The following is a 26,934-nucleotide window of genomic DNA, read 5'->3' as shown; positions in this document are numbered from 1 at the left end:
GCAAGGCAAGACAAAAGAAAAGAAAACAAAGCGAAAGCCAAATGAAAACAAAACAAATTCTACAATCTCGCCACATGGTTGCCCTCTGCCGGGTCTGTCAATGTCTTCCCCCCCTCTACACATATACATATATTTGCCAGACTAAAAATACAGAAAACTGGACTGCAAAATCAAACAACGTACACGAATTTTCATAGAGAGGAAGTTGCAACTATGCCACGCCAACGCCATTACGGACACGATCTCGAGGAGAAGCAGGTGAAGTGCGAAAGGGAGCTGGAGGTGGAGAGGGAGAGGGAGTTGCAATTGGAATTGAATTCAGAGGGCTTCACGCAAGGCGAGAAATTGCTGGCGATTTGCTTTATGGCATTGCCAGTGGCATCAACATTGTTGTTCTTACTTGGATTGTTGTTGGCCTCACGCCAATGAGTTGCGGCGCGACATCCAAAGGTGGCACGTGCTAATCCCTTGCAGCAGCTCCACTTCTTGCCCGACCACAGACCAGGATGATAGCGATACGATTTCGGTGTATTGCTGTCCTCGCAAACTAACAGAAAGAGAAAGAGAGAGAGAGAGAGGGAGAGACGGAGATCAATAAAGTTTTCGCATCAATACGTAAATTTAGGTTAAGCGATGGATCTTCTCTTTACTTCTTTTTTTTGGGGTCATCATCATCATCATCATTATCATTATCGAGGTGACTTACCTTGTCTTATGGCTCGTATCCAATCGCTGCGCTCCTTCTCGCTGTTGGCTATCACGTAGAGCGTGTATTGTGGCACCGCTCTTCCCACCAATTGCCCCTCAACTCCGTTGCCCGACAGCAACTGTTGTTGTTGTTGCTCCGCTTGTTGCTGTTGCAGCTGCTGTGTCTCGCAGTAGCCCACTTGAAACGGGTAACCCTGTTAATTGCATTCACATTAATCGAAATCGAAATCGAAATCAAACGAGTCATAAAGGCGAGAGGAAGTCTGAGAGTGTGGAAGTGGAAGGGTGGAGCAGGGGAAGGTGAAGTACTCACATCCGGGGCAAAGGGATCGCCGCCCTCACCGTTGACTGTTGCCTCCTCCACAAGGCGAACGCCTTTCAGATTAATGCGTCCACGTTCGCGACGTCGCTGAAAGAGAAAGGAAGCAGACTCAGAGATTAGTGAAAAGATGCCACTTAACACTTAAAAGATATGCAAGCAGCAACGGTTACGAAAGTGGCGAGAATAAAGAACTCAAGAGAAATGTTTGCACACTTAATAACTTGGTCAATATATCAATGTGGATGTTATGGTTATAAAATAAGATAAGCATACGAGTAAGATCAAATCATAAAGCGTTTTTGAAAAGCTGAAAGTGGAAGAAGAATTTAAAAATGCAATCAAATTCCAAAATAGTAAAACTATAATTTACTATATCAAATTATGATCAACTCAAATTTTTAGGCGCTTATGACGAAGAATTTGAATTTGAGGAAGGATTTGAAATAACAATCGAGTTCTAAAATAGCAAATAAAAATGTATTAGAACTTACGATGAACCTAGCCTAACTTCTCGATGAAATCAAGAATTTGAATTAAGAATCAAATTCTAAAATTAAAATTTATAGCCAATTACGATAAATATAGCCTTACTGCAAGATGAAATAAGTAAGCGTTTAGGAAAATCAGAAAGTTTGGCAAGAGTTTGAAACAACAATAAAATTCTAAAATGGAAATTAATTAAATCAAATTACGATAAACCCAGACTTACTGCAAGATGAGATAATTAAGCGTTTTTAATAAAAACGGAGAGTGTAGGAAGAATTTTAAATATCAATCGAATTCTAAAATTGCAAATAACCATTTATAATAACAAATTTCGACAAAACAACCAAGCCTAATTGAAAGATGAAATCGTAAATCGTTTACTAGTAAGAGGAAAGTGTAGAGTCGAAATAGTAAGGGTTTATTTGCTCTTTACAAATCACAAATTACAATTCATTATAAAAAATGACAATAAACCTCACATAACTGCAACGTCAAATCGTTTACGAACAGAAGAGTACAGCGTGTGCTTAATCTTTAAAGTCACAAATTGCACTTGAGAAACCCTAAGAAATTTCCCCTGTAACAAGAGCTCAACCCTTGCCAAAATCAACCTATGTAACATTACTACAAAAAAAAAAAAAGTGCAGAATAAAAAGGCTGCCACAAAAAACTTGGCAGTAAATCGGAAAGAGGCGTCGCATAATAAAATGCCACCGAAAATTTCCGCAACTCAACTCGAGTTTTTTTTTTTGAATTTTGTGTTGTCAAGCATTCTATGTGGCGTCGACATCGCGTCACTTAAAGCGACGTGCTATCCTGGCTGCCACGCCGATGTCCTTGTTGTTGTTGCAAGGGTAATTTGTGCACGTGTGGCAGTAAAAGTTGGCAAGGGGTGGAGGAGGAGGAGGACGAGGAGGAGGAGCCGGGTAACAATTGTGCACACTTTGCAGCGCTGCAAGCTCAATTAAGTCAACATAATTGGCCTAATTGACTTGACAGGCGACTTCGAAGGAAGCCCAAAATGTAATTTAGCTTTTCTTTGAGCAGCATTTGTTCACTTTACTGTTTTTCCTTTGTCTCTCTCTGTTTTGAACTAGGCGCACTTGGACTTAATCTAGTTGTTGCTGTTGTTGTTGTTGTGGAACACACGCAGCGTGGCGTCATCGAGTGAAAAGCGAGAGATAAGCACGTCGTGTCCCCTTTTGGCTTATCGCAGCAACCTGAACAAAAGAAATACTATACACAAACAAAGATCTAAACAAAAGTGAAGCAACAGCGACAACATAAAATAAAAACTTGTGCAACAACAACGACAACAACAACAGCAACACGCAGTTGACACAAAGACCTCAAATAAACAAGCAGCGATTTCAAATTAGAAAAAAAAAAAATCTTTAAAAAAAGAAAGAAAAAATCTTTAAAGCAAGTACTACACAAAAAAAATGCTGCAGCCAAGTTTACTCGACTTCGAGATACTCGATACAATTTCTTGAATATGTTCTTAAATTATAATTCAATCATAACATCCGTTTGAAATTTGATCATCTGATCATAACATAAAAATAAAGTTTTTTTTCAGTTGCCACAGACTTATCATACCCTTCTACGCTTTAGTTGGCAGTCTTTAAAAAAAAAAAGGAAAACGAAAAAACACTTTAGAGCAGCGGCAAAAGTCATGGCTGCTACGGGGGTCAAAGGGGGAGGCTAAGCACACACACTCGCACGAAAATAATGAAGATGAGGAGAACAACAACAAAAAAAAATGGAACTTCCTTTTTGGCTTGCAAGTACTACATAAAATTGTACATAAAACGTCAACAATTATTTGGGTTAAGCTCAAGTCAAAGCAAAAGCCAAAACAAAGTCTAAAAAGCATGTGGGAGAGCTAACAAAAAAAAATAATAAGAGAAACACGATAAAGCGCGAAGGGATAGAAGAAAACGTAAAGCAAAGCGAAACGAAACGAAATGGAAATTTTGTTTTCAAGTAGCCAAGCATCAACTTGACAGGCAATTGAAATTGAAATTGAAACGCACTTGAGAACACACACACACACAAACACATACTCACACACACATACACACACACACTCGTGAGCATGAACACGAACATTCAATTGGCGCTAATTTGAGAAAAAGTTCCAAAGAACGGAAGAGTAGAGAAGAACTTTGTATCACTCTCAACTGTAGAATAATGATGAAAATAATGCCAGAAATTAGATGAAGGCATGCTTCAAAATCTTCATCATAATTGAATAATAAGTGGATAAACCCAACACATGCAAGACGTGAAGAAATCCACGCATGAAAACAAAAAACTGGAACAAAGGAAAGTTTCTAGCAATTATGCTAGATTAATTCCTAAACTTTGAAGCTTTGGCATTCTTAACGAATTATGATTATAGGCAGAAGGAGAATAGCATATATATAGAAATACGAAAAAGAAGCATTTAAATTTTTTCTAAGAATTTTAATTTCAAGTTCAACGAAGACGTAAGAATCGATCTCATAAAAAACGAGACGACTTCTAGAACTAGATAAAATTAAGCTTTCTTAGAATCATAGAATTGGTAAATATGAACTAGCGTTTATGATTTTTATTTTATTTTTTTTTTGAATATTCAACATCAAAAGATTGATTAGTATTTTTACTAGTTAAAAATGTTGGTATATAAAAATTGGAAATATTTCTCTGGGTCATCTCTTAAGTTTTTCAATAGAGCTCTTTACTCTTTAAGTTGATAAACATTTTTTTAAATACTCGTTTTTAATATCGAAAAGGTTATCCCTTAGTATTTTTATTATCCAAAATCTTTGCTGTTCATGTTTCTAAATTATGCTTTAAATATTAAATACTATTTCTTACTAGTTCACCCACATTTCTTTAAATATTTAATACCAAAGATTAACCCTTAGTATTTTAAATAAATTAAAACTTAACTAAACAAGTTTAGAAATATTTCTTCAAAGACTAGATAGCAAAGTTCACTTTTTAAGTTCCTTTTTAGTAGATGAACACTTTAATTTTCAAGTTTGTTTCTCTAAATACTCGTATTCACTATCAAAAGGTTCCTTTCCTTTTGATATTCCTTAGTATTTCCAATACTTAGAATACAACTTTCCATATTGAAAGTTTCAAACTTGTCTCCAATCACCAAGTTATTATTACCAATAACTTATTTTCTGCCGCTTGACAGCTGCTGCTGGCAAATGAATAGAAAGAAAATCATATGAGTAGTCAGAGTGGAGAGTGTGATTGTGGGAGTGTGGGTGTGAGTGTTGGGAGTGATGGACAAGAAAAGCTAAAGGAAAGTCATCACAATTACATTGACAACATCCGGCGGCGGCTGTCCTGGCTTGTTGGCAGTTTGCTGTTGCAACATCGTCAAAGGTTCTGATGCTTCCTGTGCTGCATGTCATGATTTCCATGTCGTGCCACTTTTCAACATATAGTCGTAATACTTTTTACTGAATAGAATGCTACAGAGCTAGAGAAGAACTCTGCAAACTAGCAATTGAAATGGAAATGCTAAATGGAAAATGTGAATGAAAATGTGGGCAAACTTCTATCTCCCTTTCTCTCTCTCTCTTTCTGTCTGTCTCTCTGTATGTTCTGTGTGTGGCATAGTTGAGAATCATGGCACAAAACTTTTAGCCGAGTGGGTGAATGAACTCATAGCTCAGCATATGCAACGTATCGTCCCTGCTGCATGTGTTGCAAATTGGCAAACGCGACATGTGGCAATAATAAACGGCAAACGAGTGGGCTGCCCCAGGCCAACAACAACAACAAATGGCAACATCAACGTGTACATTAAACTCACAGCTGCTTGTGATTTACATTGAGAAACGCAGCCACAAAATTGACAGCAATTAAGCGGCATAAAGAGCAAGAAGAAGAACCCGACAACAGAGAGCTGCAAAGATGGCAAGCAGGGAATCGGGAACCGGGTTTAGTAACCTGAAGACCTCTCTCTCTCACTCGCCACAAAATTAAATACATACATTTTCGTATTTTTGGGGCGCAACGAAATCGAAAGGCAGTGAAAGTCAATTAATGCAACATTAATCAAACTGCATTTAAATGCAGCCTGCAGCAGGCACAAGACCTTCGCCCTAGGGCCAAAAAGAGGGCTGTCAAGAGGGGCGTAAACACGGCCTACAATGTGTTGAAATTGTTATGCAAACAATCTGTTAAACAATGATTAGAAGAAGAGCTAAAAAGAAGATGTAATATTGAAAGTATTTTTTTGAAATTTCAAATTCTAACATTTTATAAATTTTAAAGTATTTTTGAAATATCAAATTCTAAAAATTACATTGTAAGAATATATCTAATAGAATATCATGTGGGTCCATCATAATAAAATATAAATATACCCTTCTTCTTTTTTTATTGCCCTTCGTCTATAATTAAGTTTGAAGCGTTGGCAGTCAGCTGTGAGTCCTTTTTGTAGACTGTTGCTTGGGCTGCACAACATTTGGGACCCTTTTCCTTCTTTTCGGTTTTGTCGTTTAAAGTTGCACTGCAATTTCCGCGGCAAACGCTCAAAAGAAAGGGATACTTAAGAGTAACACAATACGCCAAAGGACAACAGCCTGAAACACGAAACGTTGCCAAAGGTAACCCTAACGCTGCTTGAGGATTCAAACTGGAACTGGAACTGAAACTGGGAAAAACTGAGACAGAGAGAGGAACTGCAACTGAGACAAAGGCCAGAGAACCTAAGAGCGACTGGGATTCAAAACACCTGCGCATAATTGAATGAAATGTCAAAGCAAAGCGACGACAGGTAGGCAAAGAATGGAATGGAGCGAAAGCGAAAATAATTAAGTGCAAAATGCAATTCAATTGTTGGCAAACAAGAACAAAGATGGAAACAGAAATACGAGAAAATAATGATAAGATTCAAGATTTCAATAGGGACAAAAATAACAATATACTATATTAAAAACTGTAAAGCAATTAAAAGTATAGAGAAAGACAAAATTGAAAACGAGAAGACGAAAATTAATATAAAGTAAAAAAAAATATGGAATTTGCCAAAAAAAAAACCTTTTAGTACAATTCCAAATTGCAATGAGATGAACCAGAGCAACTAAGATCTTCATGCTGAAACGTTTTAAGATATATATAAAAGTATCTTAAGATATATAAGTATTTTCAGATATGTGAAAGTGTATTAAAAACACGTAAACCAAATAGAAGTTTCGAAGACCACACAACAAACATTCCAGAGTTCAATAACGTATTTGCTTCAATAAAGACTTGAAGCTCCGTTAGCTCAACATTGACTCAATGACACATTTTGTTCCTGAGAAAAGTAAATTTATATTTTATCTCGAGATAGGGAGGGAGAGGGGGACGACCCCTCCCACGCTTGGAAAATAATGTTCACTAATGTGTAGCTAATGAGGCAATTCAGCATAGCGAGAGGAAAATCAAATAACTTTCGTGTTCAGTTCGATCAACGATCAAGTGTCGGCGAGTGCAACATTTCAATGTTGATTAATGGAAAGCAAACTGCGTTGTTGCATGTGGCACGATGAGGCATGTTCTGTGTCTGCTGTGAGATGCGTGCGTAACGAATGTGACGAGTGCAAAGTCTGGAAGTCTGGCTGCCGAATAACGATGAAGACGACGACGACAATGGAGAATCGAAAATCGAAAATGGGGGGAAAATGGAAACAAAATGCGACGCAACGCGACGCGACGTTGCATGATTGATAACGCGCCTTTGGGGCGCTTCTTAGGCCAAGCCTGCCCTGGTCTGACCTGTGTGACCACATGCCGCGATTGTTGCATTGAAAAATTGTCTCAAATAAATTATAACTGTAATAAAAACAAGAGACAGACAGCCAGACAGCCAGCCAGAGCTTGCAGCATTTGTGCAGCTGAAGTACTTCAAGATACTCAGCTAATGTATCTAATGGCTTTTCAATTTCACGGACGAACTGGACATGAGTTTTGGGATGGTAACAAAAAATAAGAGTAGGAGTTTAGGTTGCAGTTGGAATTGGAATTGGAGTTGGAGTAGGGGATAAGGGGTAGGAGTATGGCCAGGGGTCAGCAGCCGAGCAATAAATTTTCATTTCCCACAAGAAAATAGCATGTAAGAAAGCTACAACTACAGAGTGCACGACTATGAGATATCCTATACCATACTTAAAATAACTAACTATTTTTGGGGATCGAAACTTAAAACTTCAACATACAATAAGTTAAATAAATGAGTAAAGTAAGAAAAATGTCTGTAATATATGTACATTAAATAATGGCTATAATAACCTGTAAAATGTATAAGGCAAATAGTAAATTCAAGGAGGTATTAAAGTGTCAATATTTGACACATCAACTTAAACTCTTTAAAAAGCTCATGCCACTTCGATGTGTTCAATTTTAGCTGCTTTAGAATTCACAAATCTGGTCACACTTAAGTGCTAATCAAAAATAATGCTTCATACTATCGAGTGCGTTCACCTCTTCTATGCTACAAAACTTTATTCCACCTATTACACCCTTTCAATCATCTGTGTACTGGGTATACACACAAAATGCAGATGCATTTTTCCAATGAAAATGAAAACGAAACTGAAAACACATTTTCAGTTCATATGCATAATAATTTGTGTGTTGTCTTTTGCTGCTGCTGTTGCTGTTGTTGTTGCTGGTTTTTTTCTTTTCTCACATCAAAGGACATGCTTGACTGCCAGCATTTCTGTGTTTCTCAGTGTAATTAATTTGGCGTTGAAAACATTTCGTATTTCTTCTGGCAGCGCTAGCTGGAGCTGCCAACTAGCTGCTGAGTCATGTCCACTCGCTGTCTGTCTGCTGTCTACGCTTCTTCCTGTCCCGTTTTGTATCTAGGCATCATCTAACTTCACCTGATGACTTCCTTTCCTTCGAGCTGTGTGTGTTGTTCTGTTGTTGTCTTTTGTAGAAATTTGCATTGTGAGTTGTTATTTTGTTTCTTTTCTTTTTGTATGCATGTTGAAAGCCTACGCTATAATTTAGCCCCCCACAAGCGTCCTGGGAAAGGCCGCCCATGCATGAACTGGCTTTTTAGCTGGAATTTTTTGGATGCATAATGATGATCAAGTGATCTATCATCATCATCGTCGTAATCATGATGATTTTGTAGTCTGGGAAAAATATAAAAACCAAAAGCGCGCGTTGGCGATAAAATGCAAGATAAGCAACGCCTCTGAATAAGACGAAAAAAAACAAAAAGTTCATACAAAATCTCAATAATTAAATTTATAGAAACCAAGAAGAAAAAATAGAAAATCGAAGTCAAAGATGCGCCGCAGATAAGATCCAAGCAACACACACACACACACATACACACAGCTGATCAATCAGCCAAAAAAGGTGTGCTGCCCCTTTCCCCCCTCTTGCTCCCCTTGCCAAAGAACTCAGTCAACCCGTCTGCCACATGTTGTCGTATAAATATGAAAATCGTGACTTGAACGCTTAAAAAGCGCTTAAAATGTATTAAACAAACATATGGAAAACTTGTGTAAGGCCGGAAAATGACAAAGAGCCAGCAAACAAAAATGAAAATGAAGTGAGAGACTGCTTAAAAGAAGTTAGAGTCAGGGAAGAGAAGAGGAGAGAGACATAATTGAATGGTAACAATGGTGGGGGGCTAAGCTTATAAATGCGCAGAGGAAATTGTCAGTCATAAGGTCAAAAGGCAAACCTCCATAATAACGATACACCAAAATACTAAACGTATAAGAAACATATAAAGAATTCCCCCCGCAACCCTCGACATAATTACATGCGAGTGCTTCTCCTGACAGCTGTGGAAAATACCCCTACGCATAGGCATTTCCATTCCCATTCTCATTCCCAATTCTCATTCGCTTTCTCAGATGTTAACCAAGTCAACCCGTGTCCCGGATCGCGGGTCTTCGCTTGGTTAGCTGTTTAAATACTTTCTTCGAACACCCGATGAACGATGCCTGCGTTCGCGTATGCGTTGCCTTTGTCTATTTCTGAAGCAATTTGTGTTTATTTTTATGTTTTGATAAATGCATTTCATGAGCTGCAACAACGCAGCGGAGGTCGTTCACTGGATATATTATACGTATGTATGTATGTGCATACATATATTTTACAATGACGCGACCAAAGTCGTAAACCAAATAAACTTCACTTGGAGTATGCAAACTATTTGCTTTTAATTAATTGCGTTTATCTAAAAATATTACCAATCAATTTGAAATACCACAATTAATGAATTTCTTTCTTTCCTTTGTCTGCTAAATTTATCGTAAATTTCTATCACGAGAGAACGAAATTATCGCATGCGATAAATATATTTAGCACTGATTATTAATACAAATATTAGGAATGCAAAAGCAACGAAACTAATGTGTTCTCGTCTGCTTGTGCTATTTTTAGTTGCCTGCACATGGCAGCAACATGTGTGCCAGAGCGAGATGGCAACAACAACAATACACACACAGGCAGCTCACAGAGAGCAGACGTCGCGCTCTTTTGCTGGGTTTATGTGCGCTCACAGCGCCTCAGCTTGCAAGTGCCCGGGTAGCTCAGTCGGTAGAGCATTGGACTTTTAATCCAAGGGTCCAGGGTTCAAGTCCCTGCTCGGGCGATCCAACTTTTTTGCTTTTTTTATTAAATTTTTTATTTATTAAATTCATATTTTTATCAAGGAGATGAATGGGAATGCGTATTAGAGGCTAACTCGAGCTCCTTTTGTGCGTGTGGGAAAATGCCAACGGCCAAATAAAGTTTCATTCATAAAAATGCATGCAGTCGGGGCACATGCAACATGCTCGCAATTAGTGCAGGAAGAAGGCGGCTCGCCAGCCAGTAGAGCACAGACGAGCAACGCCCGCGGTGATTGCTTGCTTTTGCGTTTTGCTTTTGTTTTTGTTTTCATTTCGGACCATGTCTTCTTCTACGAGCTCGTGTCCAAGCAGCCAAAAGAAGCGCAGTCTGCGCAATTCCTGAGCGATGAGTGCGCAACGCCCCCAAAAAACAAAAAACAAGATTGGCGGACACACATATGTTATGTATGTGCCACACTCGGTTATGGCCTCCTCCTCCTTGCAACTGTAATGCCAACCGGATGCGGGGCGGATGCCAAAGCGATTGAATCATTCATTCACTCACTACTATAGTCTGGCCTATGCATGCTTGCAGCGCAGGAGTTGCAATTTATACGACGACGACGACGACGACGATATGCATGACAGATTCACGGAATTTTGATTTGGAGAAATTTTCATTAAAATCGGAAATTAGTCAAGTCAAGGTCCAAAGCAATTTATCATCTTGGGCTGGACAACAATTGTTTGTTTTGTTTGGCGGTCTGTTTTACAGTTACGCATTTTACCAGGAAATAACATCGAAATCGATGTCAATGCACAGTGGGAACAATCGATTAATTTATAGACAATATTAGTCTCGAATTCCTTAAAGATGCTTTAAGCAGAGTACTTTTAATTATATTTGAATTTCCAAAATTAAATTCTAAATTTATAAAAAGTTTAAGCTGAACTATTTCTTTTAGAAATAATAAAAAATAATTTTAATACATTTTTTATTTGCAATAGGCAATTTAGAGTTTTTGGAAATAAAAGCTAAAAGTCTTTTGTGATGCTCTTTGTTAAAGATTTTCTTAAAGTTCATTCATCTCTTTAAGTTGAAAAGTTCAAATTCTCCTGAACAGTTTTATTATTATATTATAATTCACAATTTACCAAGCTGATGCCCTTTGCAGCCAGTGCTATACCAATAGTGTGTGTTAGTATTAATTATAATTATAGCTAACCATTTTAAATAAATAAATAAATTTACAATTAAAAGTAAAGTAGAGTATTCTAATATGGATTTGGGTATAATCTGGCTAATTATTCTAAGTTTTCTGGTTTAAGCTTTCAACAATTCATTTCTTAATATTGGCACAACATTTTCAATCCATCCCATGGTGCAAAAGTGAACGATTCGAACGGCCTTTGCGGTGGGCCACCAGTCCGACCCGTTCTGTGGAAAGTCAGAGATCGCACGCAGCTTATGAAGGCAGCCGCATTGAGTTATGAACTTAAACCCCTGTCCAGGCCATAAAGTACAAAACAGCTAACAACTTGCGACGGCGGCTGCTGAAGAAGATGTTGTTCTTCGCTTTTTTATTATATGTTTTCTGTTTTGTTTTATGATGACTCACGCGCTGCGAACCGCGATAAGATCAATCATCAGCCACAGCCACAGTAAACGGGCTTGAAATGGGCTAAAAGAATAACACAAAAAAATAAAGCAGCTAAAACAACAACAAACTTGTAGCACGCAGCGATGCGGTTTTGACCAAACGTACGACAACGACGACGACGATGACGACCATTGAGCATCGTTCGTGATAACATTTTGGAATACGAAAGTAGACAAGTTTAGGAACATCAGAGATCGTCGTCACATCGCGCCTTCGATGTGTGTGTATTTGTGTTTGGGAGAACCGGCTTTGATTTCTAATTATTGGGATCGGTTTGGTTTTGGTTTTGGTTTCGGGGTTTTTGCTTTTCGAGGCTCGCGCGTGAGCTTCAAATTAACGGCCAACAAACACAGCAGCGGAAATAGCTGAAGCGATAAAGCCAATAAAATAAAGGCGAAAATCTTTAAAAGTCTTTAGCGTAGTGGGGCTCGTTTTTCAATAGAAAGGCGTTTATTTTTAAACATAATTCCAATTAAACGATTGTTTACGAGCCCGGCCCAAAAAAAAAGCTAAAAAAAAAAGAAGTAGTTTGCTGCCTAGCTTCGGGCTGGGGACACTTGCTTCATGAGGCAGTGGCAGTGGCAGCTGTTGCTGCTGCTGATTGAAGCCCTTTGTGCGAGATGATGAGATTTTACAGCGCTCAGCTCTCTTAAGCTTGGCAGCAATATGCAATAACTCAATGTTCCTGCTCGTCCTAGCGTGACGAGACACACACAAAGGATCCAGACCAGAGACTAGAGTGAGGGCTGAAAAGCAGGACACAGACAGAGGACAGGTAGCAAGTGATGCTTTCAAAGGCGCATAATGAAGCATGAAAAGCTGCGACTCCGACTGCGATTGCGGCACAGACAAAGCGTCGTCGTCGTCGTCGTCTTCATCTTCGTCCCGGTACCAGAAACATAGACATAGACAAAAGCATCGACCAGCAGCACAACCTGGCCATAAGCTGCTTCTCATTAGAAGTAGGCTCATTGGGCATGCTGAGCAGCAACTTCGACTCCGACTCCAACTCCTATTTAATGGCCAAGACCCACCGCAAACTGAAGCTAGAGCTGCATTTGATGATGAATCATCCTTGGCCCATACAATAAGCAAACCGTTAATAGGCAAATCATGTAGACATGCGGCTTATAGGAGACAATGAGACTAAAAGCAGCTATCGGCGAAACCAACAGGTTTTGTGGTCTGTGGTCGGTCGCATGACATTCGCTTTTGTTAAGAGAGCAGCAGCAGCAGCAAAAGTAAACGAGTACCGAGTACCAAGTGTTGTTACCTTTTTGATTATGATTCATAATTTGGTTACAAGTGTTTATTGAAGGGCTTGGCCCCACTCTGTAACCAGTCAGAGCCCATTCGAGCTGTGCAACAAGCACCACAATTGATATGTAATGGGCATATGTAAATGGCCAAATTGCTGGCAATTAGTCAGCTGGCCCAAGAGCTTAATGTACTACATGATACCACCGACACTTTAATACGCTATACAGCAGAAGAGTTCAAGAATTAAAATATATTATAAATACATTTTAGAAATGCTAAGAGTAAGTCTTGTATTCAACTTGAAATATGGAAGAAACTTTTTTAATTAAATCATTAATAAGTGTAGTTTCTTATTAAAGTGTTTCATAAATTTAGTTTGAACGAACTCTGATAAACATTTCGCATCAAAATATTTCATATTCAAATGTAATTCTGAATTGATAATATTACAAATATAAATATTTATAATTTCAATTTAATGCCTTCGCAATTGTATGTCAAAGATTATGCTGTGCTGTAAGCCACGAAAGCAAAAGTACAACATGATTCAGGACGACAAAAGAAAGAGAAGCTGAGTCCGTATGTGGCACACACATAAAAAGCGATAAAGACCAGGACTTTAAGCAAAACAGGGTAACTGTAATTTTAGGCTTATAAATGAGGTGCCACAGACGTCGTCCGTTGTCGCTTGATTGTTGCCAACCGACCGCAACATGTGGACCAGTCAGACATGCCACGCAATGCGATCCAATGCGATGCGTTGCCACATTCACACTCACAATCACATTCACATTGAGAGTCGAGCATCTTTCTGTTTGGGGACGACATCTGTCAGTGTCTGGGAGACATTGCTAAAGTTTATCAAAAAACATTTTCGTTTTGGCGTCAATTTCAACAGAAAAAAACAAGCCGAGTCTGCTGGCGACCACCCGACAAGCGAATTAAAAGTAAGAAAACGATAGCGAAGTGTGCTCGACTTTGAGATACTCGTTAAAAACAAACAAACATCGAAAGATGTAGAGGTAAAGTAAAAAGCATTTGTAAAATAAGCTCTCAATTGTATAGTTACTGAAAAGATCGAAAGAGGAGTGAAATAATTATCAAATGATTTTGATTTGTATTCAACAGATAGTTACTGAATTTTTACTCGTAGATATCTAGGCAGTTATTTTTAAGTTCTTATACTCTCAGGTATCTAGGTAGTTATTTTAAGGTAAAGTTCTTATACTCTCAAATATCTATGTAGTTATTTTATGTTCAAATTCTTAAGTTCTTGTTCGAAATAGGAGTATTATTTATTAAATAATGTTGATTTGTGTTAAAAGGATTGTTACTTGTTTATACCAGATAGATATTTTAAGATCTATTTATTTTACTCTCAGACATATAGGTAGTTATTTTAAGTTCAAATTCTTATACTCTCAGTTAGTTATTTTAAGAGCAAGAAGTTGCCTCCCCTTCGATTGTGGCATTAACACACCCTTCCAACCCATGTGATACAGGCAGGGTATTAAAAGAAAACAGCTTTAGCTGCTGCGCTAATTTGTCAGACACAGGCGAAGCGACTGCAGGCGACTTGTAATTCTACGAAATCGGCTTTGGGCCATTGGGCAGCAAAAGAAGGTGTCAATTCGTGAAGAATTTGAATGCATTCGATGAGTAATAATCCGAAACGAAAAGCGAGAGAGAAAGAGAGTCGAAGACACTGCATAGAGCAGTGCAGTAAAGTGAAATGTGAGGTGATAAATTGAAATGCCTAATTGAAAATGCCGCACAGTTATGGAGATTGATCAAGCAACTTTTCTCACCCCCCACCCCGCGCTTCTTCGCCAGTCCTCTTCAAGTCTGTGGGCGACGAGTGTGCCATAAAAAAAAGCAAAGGTCATAAAAACAAGAAGTATTTTTGCCAATGCCAATGGCCAACGATTCCAATTCCAAATGGCTACCGAACAGAATGGAGGCCCACACACCAAGGCCCCTCCGAGGTTCGTCTTTTGCCTGATTGTCCAAAGGCATTTACAACGTTTTACGAGGCGTAAATGGAGTTGCAGCTACAAGGGGCGCGGAGGTGGCAGCTGATGGTCAGTTGGGCAGATGGCACCTCCATTAACTTTTACACTATGCTCATAATACTGCCAAAGAGGTAGCCCAGCCCAAGTCAGGCAATTTAAATGCAGAAAATGTAACCAAAGTAGCTTCTTTTAGTAAAGAATTCATTTCAAGTTAGCAACTAAATTCTAAAAGAACATTTTTGTCTTTAAACAATTTAATTTGAATTCAAATAAACGTTGGAATATAAAAGGCTGTATTAGAAAAAAAATTTATACAGTAAAAAAGGAGAAATGAGAATAAAAACTAGACTAAAACTATTACGTTTAAAAAATGCTTCTAAATATTCTTGAAAACAAAATATCAAATGCTATCTTAAAACTGTCTACAGTTGGATTTATTTAAAAGTTAGTTGGAGTTTTCAATATTTCTTTTTTTTTAATTTTAAAGCATTCTTTAATATTTGTTATCATCTTTATAGTTAAATTGAGCATACCAAGAATAACTCTATCTCTATTTAATGCTTTTCGAGTTAAAGAGTATTTGCCATTCGTTGAACAATCCGAGCTGAGCTTAACATGCGTTGCCTGCGCCTTCGCTTGGGCCCTTTAGGAAAATTGTTATATACAACCTTAATCTGCGAGAAATGTATTAGAGGGCCGGACAGCGCAAAGCATAACGAAATGGAGGAGCTGAAGTTAAAAGCGGAGGAGGTGGAGGTGGAGGAGGAGGTGTTGGCCAAGTGTTTACAAACAAAGCTCGGTTCAATTAGCATACCAGCTTGGTGAGCCATAGCTCTAGAGTCGTGGGACTTGCGAGCAGCGATTTTTATTTTTTATGACAGGTTAATGACCATGACACCCCCTACACCTAACTAACTAACTACCTAAGCACCTCCCTCGCTCAGTGCCAAGGAGAAGAGAGTGCAATGACTAAATGCAGAGCAGGCAAGTGACCCCAATAGACATGACTAGGCGACAGACAGACAGCCGAGAGTCCAGTATCAATCAATTAATTGAGCATTTACCACCACAAGTTCAACGAACCTCAAACTCCGTAAAGCAGTTGAAGTGGAAAAATATGGGGGAAAACAAGGAAAACACCAGCCAAAAGGGTGGACAGCTGAGGAAGGCAATGATGAAAATAAATAGTGAGCAGCTGAAAAAAGGGTAAAATTGAATAACTCAATGATGATGCAAGCAACTAGAAGAAGACTATAAACGAATAACAAAATTACTGAATAAAGTAACTGGTAAAAGGTAAAGAAAGTAATGATAGCAACAAACAAAAATGGAGGTAACTTGATAGCTTCAACTTTTATAAGCTTCGAGTAGCATTGTTAATTTAGTTAGTGTCACTAAGCTAAATTAATTACAGCTTACCTAAGCTATGGCGACACTTGGCGATAATCCTTTTAATTTTTGTGGCTCCAGGGTGCGGCAACAACAATAACAACAACAATACGATGAGTGAGCGAGACAACAACACAAACACACTCGCCACACTTGAGCAAACTTTTTGTGACTTGGGTGGGGCTTTTTTTTTCTTTTACTTTTTCTTGTCGCTCGTTATCTATTGCAAAATTTGAATTTGAGTTATTGCAAAGTATTTCTTTGGGATCTTATGTGGCATATGACCGTATGTGTGTGTGTGTGTGTGTGGGTGTGTGTGGCACGTTCACTTGTCTTGCACAAACACACGCAGTAGACGGGCATAGAAGACACTTTGGTTTGATTAGAAAGTTATTGGAAATGCGGCAAAAAAGTGTTGGTTATATATTTCGCATAAGGGTTGTTTCAAATACCGCTTCGTCCGAAAAAACCGACCGAAATTTTCAAGGGTGGCAGCCGGCGACGCGCTTGGAAAAATATCCCAACAAAAAAAGATGCTTTTTTTCCTTTGCACCCGAAAGTAACGCAAAAGTTACAAACTTATTTTTGTTTTAGGAATTATGTTAAGATACACTTGTAATTTAATTTTCAATTTTTTGTAGTTTAGGGCGTAAAAGCGTTGTGTTGAAGAATCGCAAGGTGAGAAAAACAGACGTCCGCACGCGGCGAGGAAACGCTAGAAACTCCGTGGCGACGACGGTTAGTGAACTTCGTTTTGCCGACACAGTAATCCAGGAGCACTTCCAATTGGGAAAATGGCCAAACGGGATAAAACAAACGGGATAGGATGGCAACTCTACACTCTGCACTCTACACTCTCTACGAATCGGGGGTGCGTCCCTTACATTTTTGTTTGCCGGCGTCGCTGGAAACAGCTGCGAACAGCTGCTGGCAGGGTGTGTTTGTCCAACCACAAAAATCCTTACACACCACTGTAGACTGGAAGGATTTGCCGACGACGACGACGACGACGACGACGACGAGAATTTAACGACAGCCGAACACACATTTGTTTTGAAACGAATACCAAAGACACGAGCCTCTGGCAGCTGTGCTCCCATTCAAAATACACTCCCGCCCGCCTCCGTTCGTTGCCCGCCTCCCTCTCAAAGGGAGCATCCCTAGTCTACCCCGCCCCCACCGAAAGTTATGTTCCTACGTTGCGTTAGGTGCTGCAATAACGACGCAATAAATGACGAAACCATGACGACAGGTCGAGACACCCACTTAAACATGAATAATGGCCAGCGATAGACTCTCTTGTCTTCCCCTTTCCATCCCTTGAACGTGCTATCTGAGCCTTTGTCTCCCAGCAGCTCAGTTGATAAACAAAAGACAAAGCACAACACCAGAGAAAGAGAGAGAGTGATAGTAAGAGAGACAGGAAACAGTGAGCCAAAGAGAGTATGAGAGATCTTAGGTCATGCATTGGCATTACTAAAGAATGCTCTATTTAAGAAATATATAATTTTGAAGAAATTTAAAAGTGATCAAAAAAGAATCAAAGCTCAAAGCTCAACTTAACCTAATTTTTGAGTGGTTTCCAAGATTTGTCGAGGAATTCTATAAATGCCTCTAAAATTCAATGTGTGTCGTAAAATGAATCGGCAATCCGGAAATTCACTTGTTTCGTAAAATATAATTAAATCGATAATTAATCTATCATCTATCTATCTATCTCTAAGCTCTAATTAGTGGGGGTACCACAATTATCTAGTAACAACGTGTTGCCTGAAAAATGATATACATTAATAGATAAACCATTATTTATAATATGTATAAATACCACAACTATTTCTACGTTGCAAGCAGTTATTATTATAGCTAATAATGGAAATAAGCGCATTCTTCAAAGCACTAATTCTATGCTTGGATTTCGCGAGTGCATATAACTATCGGCTAATACTTGAAAATGAAGAAATATTTACGACATGCTCACATCAACCATCCAACGTCCTGGCTGCTTCGAATTTCTTCGATTTATCGGAACTGCACACAAAAGAAATCGGGGATAAAATAGAAGTATCAGGAAATGTCACATCTATATGGAATTACGAACCAACTGATCGTCTTCAAGTAATTGCATATGGATTTTCTAGGAAAGTTTTGAATAATAAATGTAACTGATTTATACAAAAGGCTTCTATAACGGGGCTTCGTTATGAACGTGGAGAATGGATCAATGCCTTGCTAAGTATGAACGTTCACGATGTTTGCAGCCTCCTCTATGATAAGAGACAGTATTGGTACAAGTTTTGGACTCAGTATATCACCAACGTAGAGGACGTAAAAGACAAATGTTTTTTGAACGGTGTAAGTTCTGTTCAACATAAATTGAATGCATTTAATGTTGGTTTTCATTTCCTCAGACAAAATTAATTCATAAAACATTTATTTACGATATAAATATTAATATAATAACACTAATTCCTGAAGGACGATATAAAGTAGTTGTCATAATAAAAGCCATTGATAAACGGCAAAAAGTTCGTAATCCAATCTTCTGCATCGAAATTTTAGGAGATGTGAAGCGGAGTTAATTGTTTCCAAAAATTTATTACGAGTTATTTTCGGGTTGATTTTTCAATAAAAGAATTTCTACCATAAACTGAACGAATAATTTGCTATAAATCAAGGTTTGACCTTATTTCCCCTCTTCCTTTTGAATAGAACAAACGTTCTGATTGGAATCGTGAATCCGGTTGTAGATTACAAATAAATTAATTTGATAATATATAATTTAGAAAAATATCAAATCAGAGATTAATCAAGCATTATGAAATCTGCCTGACCACAACAAATATCCAATGTTTTTTTCACATTTCCTTTTAAAGCAAGGAAATAAGAAACTGTCGAGTAGTAAATAGCTATTAGTTATGTTTCGATATATGAGTAATTCTCTGACGGATTTGTCCCGTGCGACAGTCTTTACAGTGAAAAAAAACATAAACTGAAAGAATTTTAAAAATAAAACAAGTAAGAAAGTTACAGTCGAGTTACAGCTCTATCTCTTATAGTCTCTGAGATCGAGGTGTTCATACGGACAGACGGACAGACGGACATGGCTATATCGTCTCGGCTGTTGACGCTGATTAAGAATATATATACTTTTTAGGGTCGGAGATGCCTCCTTCTACCTGTTACATACATTTCCTGCCGGCACAAAGTTATAATACCCTTCTACCCTATGGGTAGCGGGTATAAAAAGGTTATTCTTTTAGCTCTAAATTAGTACTTTAATTAGAGCTAAGAATGGTTTTGGAAATGAACAAATTTATATATTTTATCGTAAAACAGAACAAGTTTCTAAAATCAATCTTAGTTTTAAATATAGTGCTTATCTAAAGCTTTAAGGATAACCTTCACTTATTTTTAAAATGGTTTTAAGATGTTTTTTTTTGTCAGAGAATTACCCACGTTTACTACGTAAAAAAGCTCTAAGACTGTAAATAATATTGAAACTGTGGTTGACTCACCTCAACATTCTCAACATCGAAGTAACAGAGTGTTCGCTTGGTCAATTCGAACCAACGATGCTTGTAGTTGACGGGCGTGAAGCGTTTCTTGTTCTGAGCGCGCTTCACCATCGATCCGCTTTTGACAATGTCGTACAGATGCTGTGACATTTTATCCATTTTGGCCTGAAAGGATTTGCTGCTGGAGCGCAGCGATGTCGATGACTTGATGCTGCCATGTGAGCTGCGATGCGATCTGCTGCTCAGCATTGTGAGAGAGTTGATCTGTTGGGAGAAGAAATGGGAAAAGAAAAATAAAAATAACCATGTAGTAATATTTATTTAGCTAAGTCATAAAATCATGTTAATGATGTGAGCCAAAAAATATATATTATATATACATAGTTGGCTTACAACATGACAACACCTTAAATCGCGTCGAGCATTATTTGGATGGTGGGCGTGCGAATCTTGTGCCATTGACCGTGGTTTAAAGAAATACAAAATAAGAGCCGGGCTAATTGTTGTGGGCGTTCGCAGACATCAATCAGAAATGAGTTAGCAGAGACCAGAGTGAGCCATAAGCTGAGATAGGCTCAGATAGTCAGCAAATCGAGCGATTAAATGGTCAATTAATTAGCCGGGAACCGGGCGGAAAAACTGACAGAAAGATGGCTCGCTGTGCATCGTTGACCTTGAAGTGAAGCGCAGCGCAGCGCAGAGTTGAAAACCAGTTGCACAGCAGACTGCAGAGTTGTGTAGAAAACTGATTAAAGGATTAGCCCACCATAAGCTGATCAACTGACCAAGCAGTTGAACAGTTTAACAGTTGCCAGCGAAGCGTGCGCACAAAACAAACGTCTCGTTTCAAGCTGCATACAACTGTACACACACGCACACACACTTGCACGCACATAAATAAAAACAGAGTATGGAATTATCGCACTTCAACACAACAGCAACGACAGCAAGACAGCAACAACGTTGCCACATTGCGGCTGCGTATGGAAATCAACAAACAAAAGCGACAAACGCACAACAACAACAACAACTACAACAATACGAGGAACGGCGATTGTAGACTCTTTAGCAGCCCTGCACACTCTCCCACTCCTTTGCTTTAATCAAGCAGAGCGTTGAGAGTCCAGCACACATTTATCCATGAGTAACAATCAAGAGACGAGCATATGTGACTGGTACACACCCTACACGAAACATATGCAAATGCAATTTCAGGATCCCAAGCAAAACTAGCTAAATTTCTGCATACGATCTGGCAATGCTGCAATCTAGTTGAAAAAGCTCCAACCATCAAACTGGCAGGGCTGCGCAATCCTTACGGCGCCAATAAACAAAACTATCGATAATGAATCGAGACAGACTACCTGAGAGTATAGGGTATAATAATAAAATAAACACCGCAAAAGGATCGCGCTACGGCAATGGCGCATACATAAATCTTGCCCTGGGGCTTGGACTGAGACTGCAACAAACAGCTAAGAGCCAACGCGTTTTGGCAAGCGGGCGTGGCCATGGCCATGGTACACTCACACATGCACATATACTCACTGACACATACACAATTTCGCACTCAGGAGAGATTCAGTTTTAGAGTGCGACGACTTTGAATTTCGCCACGCAAAAAATAATGGCTGCGTTTAGTTTTCATTCTGCTTGCTTATTATTTACTCTTTTTTCGCAAATGTTTTGACTTTGGCTTTCTGTTGATTATCGCATGTTTTTTATTTTGCGGGGGCAGAGCGGGGGCGACGTTTGACAATGCGACCTTTGAAAGAATTTCAACAAAACGAAATCAAAACGAGTTTGCAGCTTGAAAGAAGAATACAAGAGCAGCACACAAGTGACAAAATGTGGTCTGATTGGCGAACGTTGTTTCTTATTGGGAAGTGCAACGAGTTCAACTAAGCAAGATGGGAGAGGAGGGAAAAGGTCTTATCAGCAGGCGCAGCGAGCAGCTACTGCAATTGGTTTGACTTTGAGCTCGGCTCGTATACCAATTGTGCTGATAAAACACAAAACCAGAATCAGAACAAAAGCGATAAAATATTTTCAAGCAACAATGAAATTCGAAACGGGTTGGAAGAGTGAGGGAGAGAGATAAAGGAAAGGAGTGGAGACGGGGGCGCAATAACTGTGCCAAACTTACCACAAGTGCCGTTGATTGAGCAATTAATGCAATGACCGATCGAAGTGCAATACAAACAACAAAATCGTTAAATGAATTTTTATAATAACAAATCACTTTCGATTACGCGGCGCGCACGCTCAACAACAAAACAACAATAACGAAGACAACGACGACGGCGACGGAGACGACGCGACCGGCTTGTTCAACATTTGCATACTGTTTTCTGCGCCAGCGGCAGAAGCATTAAAAAATTTTTATAAACAATTCCGATTGCGATTCCGATGAGGCTCAGCTGCTCGCGCACGCACACAAGTAAACATATGAGTAGCGCAGACACACACAACAGAGGCGCAACAGGCGGCGATTTTTCTCAACGTTATTCCTGGAACTATAAATGCACTACGTAGTACATGTGAATAAGACTGCACATTCTTTAGACTAGAATAGTATGTGTATGGCACTTGGTATTGAGCAATTGCTTTCAATGCACACAGTACTCTTATTGCTAATTTAATTTAATTTAATATTTATTCGCGCTGCCGCTGCTGTTCTGAGTTGCGACCGCGCCGACGCGACAGAACTTTGAAACGCTTATCGATAAATTGTAAAGTGCAGCAATGCTACAATGTTATGCATATCGATACTACTGCACAGCATCGATGCTTCCAAGCAGTGTTATCGACATGCCACCACATCGCCGTATCGCAGCTCTTGAGCCTATCGATCGCAGCGGCATTTGAAAATAAAGATTTAAATAATATTTAACTTTGTTTTTCCACACAAAATATATATTACTCCATCATATTTTCTCGAATACTGTGCACTTAATGTATTATATTCTTTTTGCTTTGAGAAACATAAATAGTTAAGAAATTAAATGCAATTACTAAATTAACGTTTAAGGCCCAAATCTTCATTTCAATTAATTCTCCTTCTTCTGGTTGGCAGCAATGCGCCAAGCACCGACCATATAACGCAGCCAAATCATAAACAAATCAATTCCCATTTGAAGCCAAGACCAGAATGGCGACAGCTTCGAGCCCTCAATTTCAGTCCAACGCACAGCCACCTCAGACATGGGCAACTTTAGACGCTCTGCGAGATAAAGAAGTTCCACGTCAAAGGCCCATCGTTGCACGTGAAGGCTGCTAAAGAGTTTCCTTGCCGTGGCTCGTGTAAAAAGCTTGAAGCCGCATTGAGTGTCACGTATTGAGCGTACAGCAAAAATCCAGACCAGGGTATGAAAGCCATGCATCAAAACGGTGCTGTTTAAAGAGGCGTTTTATAAAAGATTATAAATGTCAACTAATTCTTAGGCTTACCGTAAAAAACTGCGCGTCGCTATTGATTCCTGTTCGAGATGTGCTCGGGATCCGATGGCAATGCCATCCTGACGCCACTCGGGCGCTAAACTGGTCAATGCCGTCGCTAGTTTATCGTAATCCTCAAACTTTGTGGCACCATCGGCATCCGCGAAGAGCAGCTGCCTTCCACGTGCACTCAAAATGCCCAGTCGCACAGCGCCTCCTTTGCCACGATTCTCCACCAACTCTAGCACACGAAACTTGTCGACGCCGTACTTCTTGGAATATTTAAGAGCCACCGAAACGGTGGCATCGCTGCTGCCATCGCTGACAACTATTATCTCGTAACTAAAGTCCGCTTGCTGTGATTGCTTCTGTTCCAAGAACGCCAAGCATTCATCGAGCATAACGGGCACTGAAAAGCAATCATAATCATGTGATGATTACTCATATATAAAGTAACAAAAAACCTACATCGTTTCTCCTCATTGTATGCCGGTATAATGACGCTGAGCTCCAAGGTTGGCGAGTCGTCTAAACTAGGAAACTCAACGGTTTTGATTGTTTTGGGATCAAGGTAGAACTTCTCATCCTTGTGTCGTGTGATGATCGGATACGGCTTTGTTTTGTACAACAATATAGCCACAGTCTACAACAACAAACAAAATTGAGAGTTATCAATCAAACATGCATGCATGTGTGATTCAACACAACACTCACCAGAAGGGCGGCGACAATCAGGAAGCCAAGTAGATAACAGCACACTTGCAGCAGAAATGCCAACATATTAAAAATGAGTATCGAAGGGCTATCTCTGAGCGAACATCACTTTTTGGTTTTGCGCGAAAACACAAAGCCACGTATTTTGACCAAACTTTACGTTGGCACCTGCAGCTGATAAAATTCTTTGGAACATTCGGTGTAACCGGAGTTATAAGAAAGTCAAATGCTGAACACAACAATGATTATCTGGTCACACTTACGCATTTTACAAAATTAATTCAGCGCCACTTTTTGAATAGCTTTTTCTACCAAATTTCTAAAAAAGAAAAATAAAAAATTACCATTAATATATAATATTTTTCACAAGATTTATATAAAATAACCAATTAAAAAAAAAAACCTTTTAAATAAATCATTAATGGTCACACTGAGTGCCAATAAAACGTTGTTCATAAATATCGATATAAACAGACGTTATATAGGCTTACCAGATATACATATAGTAGGCCAGCCACAGACCGTTTTATTTAAAATGACTATTGCGTTTCTCAGTCTGTAATTTATTAATAAAATAGTTTATTAATACAATAAATATGGACTGACCTAGTGCAACAAGTGTCTTGGTGTCCCAAACATGCAAATGCTTACTGCGCCTGCGCTCTTTCAACTCAGATACACACTGCAGGAATTTTCAGTCATCATAGCGTCCACCAAAAGAATGTTGATGTAAAATAAGCCGTAATACGTCGCATAAAACTCAATTGAAATGCAGCTCATAATCCTTATTGTGGCATGTCTGGCCATACACGGCGTCCAATCCTTCAAGCTGAAACTGCAGGCAAATGTAGGGGAATTGTTCAACTATAAAATCGAGCCACAACTTTTCAACTGGACACACCAAGTGATTAGCGAACAATTTCGCTATCGACCCTCACTGCAGCACTATCCGGATCTGCCCAGCTGGATGCGTTACATGTACAGTCATGAGTACCATGCGGGATTCCTTTATGGCACGCCTCCCATCTCTGCAGCAGGCAAAACCCTCAACTTGGATGTGGTGGCCTTGAATCGACAGAATTACGAGACACGTCAAAGCGTCATTAGCATGTTTGTGGCGCATAAATTTGTGGCACCCAATGTGGTGCAAATGAAGATCGACAACCTGAATTGGGTGCATCTTATGGATCCGGGACGCGTGGAGAACTTACGAAATATATTCCGCAAAGATCTTTGGCCGGGCAGCAAAGAAGATCTCAGTGTGGTCTTTATGGAGTCTGCGGTCAACATGGGCGGTCGACTGCCACTGCGTCCTCAGCAACGTGAGGGGTGAGTTCTTGAGTTCAAATGCTCTTCTAAAGTAATCCTAATATTTTATTCACTTTTCCAGCGTGATCGTTCATGTAGGCAGTTTTGCACAATTCTCGCCGCGTTTAAAGCAACTTCAAGAGGAAGTGCGTCCACTTTACAAGCTGCCAACGTGCACCTACAAACGCACCTCGGTGCAAAAGATCTTCGAGAATGTCGGTTTCAAGCTGGACTGGTGTGCCTTTAAAATGGTTGGCATAGAGACGCCCACCGAGGTGTTGTACCACAATAACGATGCTAAGCATAAGCAGCATCAACTGACAGAGGAACAGCAGCAGCGTCGCAATGATCGCTGGCTGGGCATTCCTCGCGAGGATGTTCCCATGCGCAATTATATCGATGAGTTTGCCTTTGCCTTTGCCATTCCAGGCATGATTCTGGCCGTGCTTTTGGGCATGCTTTCCGCCGTGCTCTGCTTCCAGCATCACAAGTTGTAAGTGTAAAAAGCTAACTATTATATTCTTTGATTACCACTGGTTGAACAATATGATTTGTATCTTGCCTTAATTTAACTTCTCAATTCAAAATTAATTTCAAATTTTTAAGCTTGAATTTTTCGAGTTAGAATTTTAATTTTAGATATACATTTATATTGATTTCTTGCCTCTTTAGTTATGATCCACATTCAGAGTTTTTCTTTGACAACATTTTTCATTTGTGTGAAGAATCGTGCGCCAAATCCGAGAGTGTTTCCGATGATGACAGGTAACTTTTTAGTTTGTTAAATTCTACTAAGTACAAAGCCATTTTTCAAATGAATTTAATAAACTGCATTTTCTTTTGCAGCTCTCTACATATGGATTATCCCATGTCTTCCACTGTGCAGATGGTTCAATGCTCGGACACAAAACCAATGCAACCAGTGACAACGCTTAAGAGTCTCAAGGATCCCAATTTTCTGTTGGACAACACGAGCTTGCGCTCCCAGAGGTATATAGAACCAAAAGTAAATAAACTTTTTTTTTAATATGTTCTATTTTGTCTTGTAGCCCCAACAATAGCTTGTATCAACTAGATAGCGGAGTCGCTGGGATTTATGCACGTCCCAAGCCCCCGCCGTATAAGGGCGGCACCTTGGGACGCAATGGCGTGGACATATGACAATCATCAGAGCCCCGGGTGCTGTATTGTTAAAAGCGCGCCTCGCACATTCAAAGAGAAAGCAATAAACCAAAGCAGAAAAAACTCCATTAAACATTGCCAGCGTAAACGTGGGCTTACATTTACATATATCATATAACCGCATCGAAATATCATTAATATCGATTATATAGTGTTGTAATTTAGTTGGAATTTTAGCTTTGTTGCAAATTAAATATATATAAATATGCCATAAAAATAAATGGAATTTTTTGAATTAAGGCGCGCAAGGCAAATACAACGCATGCAACACTGCGTATTTGCCATTCACACTTGGTAAAAATAACGTCGATGCTTGCTAGATGTGATCGATAACGAGTATTCATCGACTATAAGGGTCAT

General features: G+C 39.2%; 4 protein-coding genes, 1 long non-coding RNA gene and 1 other non-coding gene across 7 annotated transcripts in view; 4 read left to right on the top strand and 2 right to left on the bottom strand.

Annotated features, from left to right (window-relative positions):
• The window catches only part of LOC133844024 (tyrosine-protein kinase Btk), a 51,695-nt gene extending 29,074 nt beyond the window's left edge, over positions 1 to 22,621 (bottom strand). Inside the window, exons 1-5 of the mRNA XM_062277835.1 lie at positions 22,079 to 22,621; positions 19,933 to 20,196; positions 1,022 to 1,117; positions 707 to 902; positions 401 to 547 (exon numbers count right to left, since the gene is read on the bottom strand). Coding sequence (XP_062133819.1) covers positions 401 to 547; positions 707 to 902; positions 1,022 to 1,117; positions 19,933 to 20,181 — 688 coding nt within the window. The 5' untranslated portion in view covers positions 20,182 to 20,196; positions 22,079 to 22,621. The remainder of the gene's footprint in view (positions 1 to 400; positions 548 to 706; positions 903 to 1,021; positions 1,118 to 19,932; positions 20,197 to 22,078) is intronic.
• On the top strand, positions 1,113 to 3,573 carry LOC133844091 (uncharacterized). The gene is made up of 2 exons (XR_009894568.1): positions 1,113 to 2,539; positions 2,614 to 3,573. It is a non-coding gene; the product is annotated as an uncharacterized LOC133844091 (long non-coding RNA).
• Positions 10,064 to 10,136, top strand: Trnak-uuu (transfer RNA lysine (anticodon UUU)). Its single transcript has one exon. It is a non-coding gene; the product is annotated as a tRNA-Lys (tRNA).
• LOC133850702 (uncharacterized) lies at positions 18,275 to 19,073 on the top strand. The gene is made up of 3 exons (XM_062286862.1): positions 18,275 to 18,532; positions 18,596 to 18,769; positions 18,826 to 19,073. The coding sequence occupies exons 1-3, from the start codon at positions 18,287 to 18,289 to the stop codon at positions 18,994 to 18,996; spliced, it is 591 nt and encodes a 196-aa protein (XP_062142846.1). The 5' UTR covers positions 18,275 to 18,286; the 3' UTR covers positions 18,997 to 19,073.
• A 243-nt stretch (positions 22,622 to 22,864) lies between the features above and the next one.
• Positions 22,865 to 24,288, bottom strand: LOC133844066 (dolichyl-phosphate beta-glucosyltransferase). Its single transcript, XM_062277896.1, has 4 exons — positions 24,085 to 24,288; positions 23,839 to 24,013; positions 23,383 to 23,779; positions 22,865 to 23,325 (listed from the first exon to the last, which is right to left on the bottom strand). The coding sequence occupies exons 1-4, from the start codon at positions 24,148 to 24,150 to the stop codon at positions 22,983 to 22,985; spliced, it is 981 nt and encodes a 326-aa protein (XP_062133880.1). The 5' UTR covers positions 24,151 to 24,288; the 3' UTR covers positions 22,865 to 22,982.
• Positions 24,289 to 24,748: 460 nt separating this feature from the next.
• LOC133844043 (epsilon-sarcoglycan) lies at positions 24,749 to 26,795 on the top strand. Of its 2 annotated transcripts, XM_062277866.1 has the most exons (5): positions 24,749 to 25,413; positions 25,475 to 25,885; positions 26,065 to 26,157; positions 26,239 to 26,382; positions 26,442 to 26,795. In XM_062277866.1, exons 1-5 carry the CDS (start codon positions 24,854 to 24,856, stop codon positions 26,551 to 26,553), a joined length of 1,320 nt encoding a protein of 439 aa, XP_062133850.1. In that variant the 5' UTR covers positions 24,749 to 24,853; the 3' UTR covers positions 26,554 to 26,795. The 2 variants fall into 2 exon arrangements, with proteins under 2 accessions (XP_062133850.1, XP_062133859.1); XM_062277875.1 differs by lacking the exon at positions 26,065 to 26,157 and having other exon boundaries at positions 24,750 to 25,413.
• The last annotated feature ends 139 nt before the right edge of the window (positions 26,796 to 26,934 follow it).

The sequence above is a fragment of the Drosophila sulfurigaster genome, chromosome 2L, assembly GCF_023558435.1.
Source record: "Drosophila sulfurigaster albostrigata strain 15112-1811.04 chromosome 2L, ASM2355843v2, whole genome shotgun sequence".
Classification (NCBI taxonomy): domain Eukaryota; kingdom Metazoa; phylum Arthropoda; class Insecta; order Diptera; family Drosophilidae; genus Drosophila; species Drosophila sulfurigaster.
Note: the sequence above shows the minus strand (reverse complement) of the source record. Positions and strands in the feature narration are given on the sequence as shown.